Source organism: Pagrus pagrus (genome assembly GCF_965226575.1).
Source record: "Pagrus pagrus genome assembly, chromosome: 12".
NCBI lineage: Eukaryota > Metazoa > Chordata > Actinopteri > Spariformes > Sparidae > Pagrus > Pagrus pagrus.
Genome location: NC_140196.1, coordinates 11182319 through 11191331, shown reverse-complemented (window position 1 = coordinate 11191331; position 9013 = coordinate 11182319). Strand labels below are relative to the sequence as shown.

General features: G+C 42.0%; 2 protein-coding genes across 2 annotated transcripts; both read right to left on the bottom strand.

The window, feature by feature from the left end:
• Positions 1 to 1826: 1826 nt before the first annotated feature.
• Positions 1827 to 5154, bottom strand: foxf2a (forkhead box F2a). The gene is made up of 2 exons (XM_084368390.1): positions 3939 to 5154; positions 1827 to 2354 (listed from the first exon to the last, which is right to left on the bottom strand). Exons 1-2 carry the CDS (start codon positions 4906 to 4908, stop codon positions 2182 to 2184), a joined length of 1143 nt encoding a protein of 380 aa, XP_084224516.1. The 5' UTR covers positions 4909 to 5154; the 3' UTR covers positions 1827 to 2181.
• A 1509-nt stretch (positions 5155 to 6663) lies between these two features.
• On the bottom strand, positions 6664 to 7748 carry foxq1a (forkhead box Q1a). Its single transcript, XM_084368393.1, has one exon. The coding sequence runs from the start codon at positions 7679 to 7681 to the stop codon at positions 6869 to 6871; it is 813 nt and encodes a 270-aa protein (XP_084224519.1). The 5' UTR covers positions 7682 to 7748; the 3' UTR covers positions 6664 to 6868.
• Between the last annotated feature and the right edge of the window lie 1265 nt (positions 7749 to 9013).

The following is a 9013-nucleotide window of genomic DNA, read 5'->3' as shown; positions in this document are numbered from 1 at the left end:
CAATTTATGTGCAGTCTGTGTGGCACAAACTACAGCTTCTCTGTGATTCTATTCATTTTGACTGACTAATATGTGGTATATGTTTTTAATATATGTGTGTACCATGGATCACAGACATGCTAAGATGTAGACATTCAGCACCATGGACAGCAGAGACATTAAAACTTTCTTAATGTAGCAACCAAACTGGGTCAATAAGAAGAAGAGCTTATCTGTGGGGAAGCTGAGTTACAACATATGTCTTGTAACAATTTGTTTTGTAACATGAGCATAATTAGAGGAAAGTTACTTGCTAGATTTGAAGAAAAATGGCTTGTTACAGAGTTAGTTACGGACATGTATTCAAATCAAGCATTCGTATGGCGCTGAACCGTGTGTTACTGCAAACTCATCAAGGAGTCAAAGGTCTTTGGTTGCACAGCTGAGAACAGGACTCCTTCCTCTGGCCCCTCAGTTTGACAGCTTTAAAAATATCCAGGAGGAAAACAGGTTGTGTGAATTAGGAGAAGATGAGAATGAATCACATTTTCTTCTGTTTTGTCCTCATTATGATGAGTTAAGAACTGCTGCTCTGAATGAAATGTTTGATCAACATCCAGAAATGTTTTGAATACAGAATAATGGAAAGGTTGTTTAATTTTAATACTGACAAGTTGGCTACTTTTGTCAAACGTCAAGAGGGTTTATTTGTTCAGGGCCATGGACACGGTATTTGTGCATGACAGTATAATAAAATGAATCATCATCATCATCATATTACTGCAGAAATGTCTGCTTGACTCATTCGCCTGTTAGACTTATAAAATGATCGTATTAATGCTTCAACATGCAGCACAGGGCGCCTTGCATCTGATGTTTCATGTAAATAAAAGAAATGTGATTTACTGAACAAATTGTGTTTAATGGACTTATTATTTAGTACTCTTTAGATCAATTTTCCAGAGTTTGTGAAAAGTCAGGACGGATTCATGGAGTATTTGACCTCACTGTCTGGGGCCCAAATCAAAGGGGCGGCTACATTTCACTCTAATGGTTGTATTGGATGATAACCTGCATTCAAACATCAGCTTTGTCTGTACTCAAGAGTCTCAGGTGACTGTGAATGATCAGTTTTCCATAAATTAAAGGGCACAAATGAAATATAATTTGAAGCCCTTTTTATCTCCAATAACCACAAGGGGGCGGTAGAGTCACGTGCAAACCAACAGGGCTAAACGAGTTGATGCGCCTTTTGTCTCCTTTCCTTCTCTCTAGTGATTAATTCAATAACACACCAATACACTACACTACGATTATATATTAGGCTATATATCATACGTCACAAATGGCATGTACCCTACGTGTATGAGCAGCCACGAAGGACTGCTCTCTTCCAAAGCTTTATGAAATTGTCTTTTCAGCAAAACGCAGGATTAATGTTATTTAAAAATAAAATTAAAAAAAACAATGTTGTATATATGTTAACGTATGGATACACGAAGACACGATGTCCATTAAAGAAAGTGCTGCAGAAACTATTTAAATTTAAATTCCCTGGTAGCGCTCAGAGCAACGACAGTGTCTCATTTTTGTTCTTTAAAAAACGTCAGATTTTTTTACATTAAAGTATTTTTTTGTCTCAAATCAAAGAGATGACAATTCAAACCAAGCATGTATGTAAAATGAAATACTGAAAGACAAACTCAACTGTGGAAAACTTTTCATAATTAATAAGATTGTGTGTAATTTTCTGTGATATGGCCCAGTAACAACAATGAGATGATGATGATGTAGAATGAAAAACAAAAGGAAGAACGAGAAGAGAAGTGCAGTGCTGACATTTATATTAAAAAAAGAAAACATTTTCATGAGAAAACATTTGTTCCTTAACACATAAAACACCTACAAATCATCCCTTAAAAATAAATCTCTTTATCGGCTTACTGCAGAAAATCTGCAACAATTTCAACAACTTTAGGAAAACAACAATTAAGTGCATGAATACAGATTAATTCAGGTATGTGTACGTTTAGTAAAATGTTGCTATTGCTCATTTGTGTGTGTTGGTTGAAGTCTGTCCTTCAAAAACTGACAAAAAAAACAAACACCAAAAGTTACCAGAGACTCTGCTGAAAAAAACTCCACCTGAGGGTTGAATTTTATCAGAAATGTTTAAGGCGGTTGTGTCTTTGGTGTTTGTGGTCACATGACGCACGGCTTCACGTCCTGGTAGACGCTCTGGTGATGGTGATGCAGCTGATGGTAGTAAGATCCGCCGCTGCTGGGATGAAGAGAGGAGATCCCGTTCAGGTTCAAAACGAAGTCCTTCCGGTCACACACAGGAGCTGCGTGGCTGGAGTATCGAGACAGCCCCACTGTGAACACACACACACACACACACACACACACACACACACACACACACAGAGGTCAAATAACCTTTTCCTGTTTCTGGATAGTTTGTGGTTAATGTCTAATAATTGAGTCCAGTTTGGAAACACTTAGTGGTGTTTTTGTGTTTTTATCAATGGTTAAAAATAATATACTAATAATATGTTGTATGTATATATATTATGATCTATTATGAGTTTATAGTCACTCAGTTATAATTCATGTATTGGAGCAACCAGGAGGTTGAGGAAAATCCTTTTATTTTGGTAATAACGCAGTGATAATTGTTGGTTATGTGTTTTTTTTTTAAATGGTCTGGCCTCTAAATGTTTCCAAAACATCAATAAAGGTTTTTTGTTTTGTTTTTATTTTGTTTATGTTTAATTTATACTTATCCATCAAGTCTGCAGCTGCAAATGCTGATAAATTGCATTTGTTAACAACAATCATTAATAAATGGTACATGTATAGTTAATAAACATGAGTCAATAGTTATTTCACGGTTAACAAACAATAAAATCCTTTATAAACTTTTTATTAACCATTTTTTGTTGTAAAATTGCAACTGCTGTTTATAACATGTTGTAAATGGTTAATAAATGCTGTGTAGTTCATTTATAAACATTATTTGCGTGGCCATTTTTTTTTTGTGCAAATTATGTTATAAACCTTTACACAATTGTTAATCAGTGGTGTATAAAGCATTTCAATTTGTTTAAACTTTTAACTAAAGCTTGATTAACTACAAATTAACAGTTTATTAATAATGGTTGATATAAAGTGTTAACCTGCGGCCCTTTTCGCAGGATTTACTTCCTGATGAGCTTAAATCATCATAATAAAGCACGTGAGTCAGTGGAGCCAAACGGATTTTTCACAGCTCGCCCATAATGTGCTTTTATTAGTACTGATAATTCGTTTATTCAACATTAATAACGCCACCAGTTCAATGTAAATTACCCATGAGCAGAATTTACTCCGATGTTTTTCTGTTATGTTAATGTGCTGATGTGGGTCAAGTTCATGGCCTTCATGAAACTGAACTGAAATGATAAACAATTGTGTTTCCAGTGTTTGTGTTCAGCGACATTTCCATCACTTCTTTACGTTGTGTCGTTTAATTTGAGCAGGTTTTTCAGCACGCAGGCCTCGAAAAAAGCTGCAGTGAAAATGTAATCAGATGTTAAGAAACTGAAGTTGTACACTCAGCTGTACTTTTGCAAACTACACACAATTTTATGATGCATGATTCATAATTATATTTCATGCACAACTTATAATTTTCTCTCTTTTACTTAATTTCTTCCCCATTCAAGATTCAGGCTCAGGTTGATTAATATCTTCATCAAAATCGGATTTGCAGGTGTATTTTCTGTTAAAGGAAATTTCATTTTTATAGATGTTTTTTTCGCCTGAAAGACTGGATTTGGATTTTACGCAAAGAGCAGTGATTGACAACCAACCCCCACATTTAACGCTAATGTAAACCACGAATTTATGACTCATGGTGCAAACAGAAAATATAATAATTCATATCATTTACAAATGGTTTTACAGCGAGGCTCTACCTGAAATCTCTGATGAATCTCGTGCGTTATGGTGCATGTAGCTCTGATCCAGAGAGTAAGACGACATCCCCGTGTGCAGAGCAGAAGAAGCGGGACTGCTTGATGCCAGAGACTGCTGCTTGATGTATGAAGACACGCCAGGTGAACTCCAGTGTGAGGCTGCATTTGCATAAGCAGACTGACAGTCCAAAGTGCCTACCATGGCTGGGGAGGACTGCAGGGGGCTGCTGCTGCTGTCTGGGCAGTAGTCCGCATTAGAGGCCACCTGACAGGCGGACATGTAGGATGACCCGGAGCCTGAAGACATGTGTGGGACGTGATGTCCCCCTCCGAGTCCGTCGAAGCCACCTGGCACTGTGTTACCCATCAAGTCTATGTTGTAGCTGTTATGACACGCCAGTGAGCCTGAAGGTGATTGGAAATCAAAGTTTTGCGGCAGCATGGACGCGCCAAACCCGATACCGTTCATCATCCTGTACATTGGTTTCAAAGCTTGGCATTTCCTACGGAACCCGCGAGGTCTGCGACGAAAAGAGCCCTCCTCGAACATAAACTCACTGCTCGGGTCGATGGTCCAGTAGTGGCCCTTGCCAGGTCTACCGAGACCTTTAGGCAGCTTTATAAAACACTCGTTCAGAGACAGGTTGTGTCTGACGGAGTTCTTCCATCCCTGGTAGGATCCTCTGAAGAAGGGGAAGCGGGCCTGGAGGAACTGATAGATCTCACTCAGTGTGAGCCTTTTGCTCGGTGAGCTTTGAATTGCCATCACAATGAGGGCGATGTATGAGTAGGGAGGCTTCTCAGGGCGCCTCAAGCCGGAGTTCCCCTTCTTCCATTTGGTTGATGCGTTCTGCGCGCTCTCCATCACCGGCTGTGCGCTCAGCAGAGCAGCATTCACAGCGCCGGCCGTCGGGCTGGAGCGCAGAGGATTAGATGGATCCAAATGTTGCTTGGCGCTCTCGGTCGTCATGGTTGCGCTTGCTCTTTTTGGCTCTCTATAACCCCCGGGCAGCTAACTTTTCCTATGTTTAAACGCTATTAAAGGTTCCCTAATGCGATGATTAAAAGGTCAGTGTCCCTTTGAGATGCTCTGCGCGTTTATAACCGTGAAAATCAAGAAACACCAGCCGCTGTTCCTCCTTCCTCTCCCTGTCCATCGCTGGCAATAATCCCATTAGAGAGGGGAGATAAAGCTCCTCGACTTTGCCTGCGCATATCCAGCCGGCCAAACACAACCCGACCACCTATCAATTCTTAAATCTCTCTCTGCCCCTCGATCCCCCCCAAAAAATCCCTCCAAGAAATCGCCAGGAACTACTCCCTCCCCATCTGGCCACGATCCAGACTAGAAGCCGGACACAGCGCAGCGGAGTAAGACAAATCTCCTCCCACGACTCACTTTCCAAAACACCTCTGAATACATTTGTCAGACGAGAATTTGATAACTTTATATACCATAATGAATAAAGCAGCACAGTTTGGAACAAGTTAAAATGATCCCCCTCTGTCCTCACTTGTACCTGCTGACAGTGAGGATGCATGTTGGTGGTGTTATTTAGTGAAGGTGTAGAGGGAGAAGGAGCCCTGCAGTGCTCATTTGTTTGGGGATCTGTTCAGGGTTAGGACTCTGACATGAGAGGAAGCATGCTTTTTCCATCAGAGCGTGCCAGTGTAGATACCACACACAGCGCACAAGTGTCAGTTTACCTCCTGGAACCTGGATTACATCCACGGAGAGACGAATTGATGAGAAACTCTAAATAAAATCCTCAAAACTATTCACATGATAAAATGTACCAATATCTTTTGCGCAGCTGCTGTAAATAACCTCCTTTTTTGCGCCTTTTTGGAGTTTTACGCATGACATTACAGAGCTAGTCACCACAGCAGGGACGCGAAATAATTTCTCACACACCAGCAATGTGGCGACACAATCTACCCGGAATATGTCCAACATCAAACCTGTGACCCCCGCTGCGTCCAGGATGTGCAGCTGCCTTAAAGGAAATTTACTTTCTAGCCTCAGAAGAATGGGCCTACTTGGAAGACATTTCTTCCTATTGTGGATCGGAGTTGACTTCGCTCAGGATGCACCATTTGTATGAAGCCCCTTCCTGCGCATGTGTGGTGACTGAGGCGACAGCTATTTGCAGCGCCAGACAGAAAACATAAATATTGGATGCCCTTATCCGGCAGCAGCGAGTTTAATGAAGACCGGGAAGTAAATACTAATGAAGCGATTTATTTGTGCATCATTTATTATGGCAAAGAAAAAAGGATATTAATAATAGATTGGAATCATTTTCTATTTATTTATTTGCAGTATTCACTTCACTTTACGTTACTGGGGCAGGATATTTTTCTGGAACCAACTCCGTGTCAGTAGGAGGAGACATATCTTACCTTTTCTCATCTTTTTCAAAATATGGACGACAAAATCGGCTGCAAAGGCTACTAAGCATTGTGATTTTAAATATATAAAGAGGCTCTCCAAGAGCTCTCCAAGAATTTTGAAAAGGTGGAGTCACATGAACGCACGCCCCGATTTAGCACTAAGGCACTGGCACCTAACAGGTGAAGATGCCTCAAACAGGTGTGCAAAATACAATATTTAACAACAACAGAAAACACAAACCATCACTAGTTAGTTTTTATTTTCAGAGCATATTTTGAACCAAAAAGAAGCACAAAAACAAGTCAAAGTCAACAAAGTGCATATGTTCAACACGTTGGTCAGTCCAGTAACATTTACAACAAACAATTCTGTATAAAATATCAAATCTGATGATGCTTTAAAAGAAAAGAGGTACAAAACCAAGAGAGTGTAACGCCTTGCCACCAGAATAATGTCCATCATCAGTGCACATGGATGATTTTTAGTCATCAATTAAAAAAAAAAAAAAAAAAAAAAAAAAAAAAAGAGTCCGAGTTCATGTCTGATACCGCCTGACTGTGTGTGAGAGCAGCCCAGCGTCGTATGCAGCAGGAGTCCAGGAGTCCATAATGCACGGTGGCTTTGCGTATGACAATGAGGCAGGTGTGTTTGAATGAGGCATCATGAGTTCAGTGTAGCGCAGCCAGGTGCAGGCAGGGTGGGCTGCTGAATGCTCCTCGTGTGAGCCCCTCTTGAACGGCTTGCTGAGGATGCTGTCTATAGCGAATGAACTTGTAAACTTGACACATGAGTCAGTGGTGGTGGAGGGCGCAGCCTGCGGCTCCTCCGCGCGCTCTGGCTCCCTGCTGAACTTTCTGTCAATCCGCTTTCTCCTGCGCCGGAACACCCCGTCAGCGAAGGTGTACTCGCTCTGAGGATTGAGCATCCAGTAGTTGTCCTTTCCCCAAGGTCTGGACGGATCCCGGAGCACTTTGAGAAAACAGTCATTCAGAGACAAGTTGTGCCGAACCGAGTTCCTCCAGCCGGTGTAGCTCCCTCTGAAGAACGCAAACTTCTGCATCAGATAGTCGTTTATCTCCGCCAGAGTCAGGCGTCCAGTGGGGGAGTCCCGGATGGCCATGGCGATGAGGGCGATGTAGGAGAAAGGGGGTTTGGGTCTCCGTGTGTACGGCTTGGGTTTGGCGCCGGCGCATGGAGTGACAGGTGGAGGGCTGTGCGCCACGCAGTCCCCATCCGACCCCAGCTCCTCCTCAGCGGAAAGAGGAGAGCGCACGCTCCCCTCTGCATCACTTGACATCTCCAAGTGCTTCATGTCAAAGTGGCTTCCACACAGCACCTCCAGCTTCATCCTCTCTGATCAAGTCTCCTCTTTGATTGTGCGTAAAGTCCGGACCTTGTGCGCCTCACTTGAATCCAGTGATGCACTTCCTCGCTTTCATACCTGCCCGAGAACTGAAGTCCGTCTCACCTACAGATGTGTGTGAGCAGGAATTTATAGCCGGCTCACCTCAGGACCAACCCAAGAGGGCGGAGTCAGATGGTTTGAAAAGATTTGGCGCATCGGGAAAAATCTTCACATTGCGTGCGTGATTGTCTGCAATAAAAACTGTGGTTATAATAAAGGTTTCAACACGACCCATTGAAATGGTATTTAGCTAAATAGGAGATGATTCTCGCTGACAGCACCACTGCGTTTAGCTCTATTAGTGTCTCACCTGTGAAATGTGACCTGGCAGACACCTCGGGACTATTTCACCTGAGACAAGCAGGTGGCGTATGATTCCTTTGTATTTTAAAGGCGTGGTGCCTGCAGGTGTAGCTCAGGCAGCCAGAACTATCCTTTCATAAAGGGATTGACATTATCATCCTGCACGATTTTTTTCCATGTCGGAGTGTAATATTTACTTAACTCTGTGTGAAAAGATGCTCTCTATCCTCATTCACGTGCCTGTAGATCTCTGACATCAAAGCACTGTGCTCAGGCATGCTCTTCAGATGCATCTGCCAACTCACCAGCCCACATAGAAACCATTGTTATTGTGTTACTCTCTCTTAAAACAAATAGTGCGTCTGGTCCTTTCTGTTACAGTGCCAAGATAGTGGATTCACCTAACAAATCACTGATTGTGATTTATTATCTTTCTTGAATGAGACGCCTTGAGGTTTTGGATGTGACACAGGGGATGTCACTTGTGATGTGATTCCAAGGAAACAGAGGTGATTATGGCAACAAAGGCCAACAGGTGAACAGAAGATGAACTCTGTGTGTTTGATTCTCATTCTGGCCCGGATACATCCTCTTCCCACTCAGGTTCATCTAGCAGTCATGTTGAACTCAACAACCCACATTTGTATAATTGATAGTCTTAGTTCCTGCAAATTACCAGACCAAATCACTGCTTTTATCAGTTGTGCTGCAGCACTGTCACCAAACAGACAAACGGAAAAATATCTTCACACGAGCACCACCTGGAAACCAGTGTTGACATCATACATAGCAGCAGATAAGTTGTTGGGTTTAAACGTTTGTTTATGCACGCTGTGATAGTCAAGCTGTCCCTGCCTGTAAGGTTACACATGTTTGTGCTGGTGTGACTGTTTTGATTTTCAGGTAATAATCTGTTTGTTTTGTCTGCGACACCCAATCCAGGGTGAAGTCACTATTTTGAAAGGTAGGATT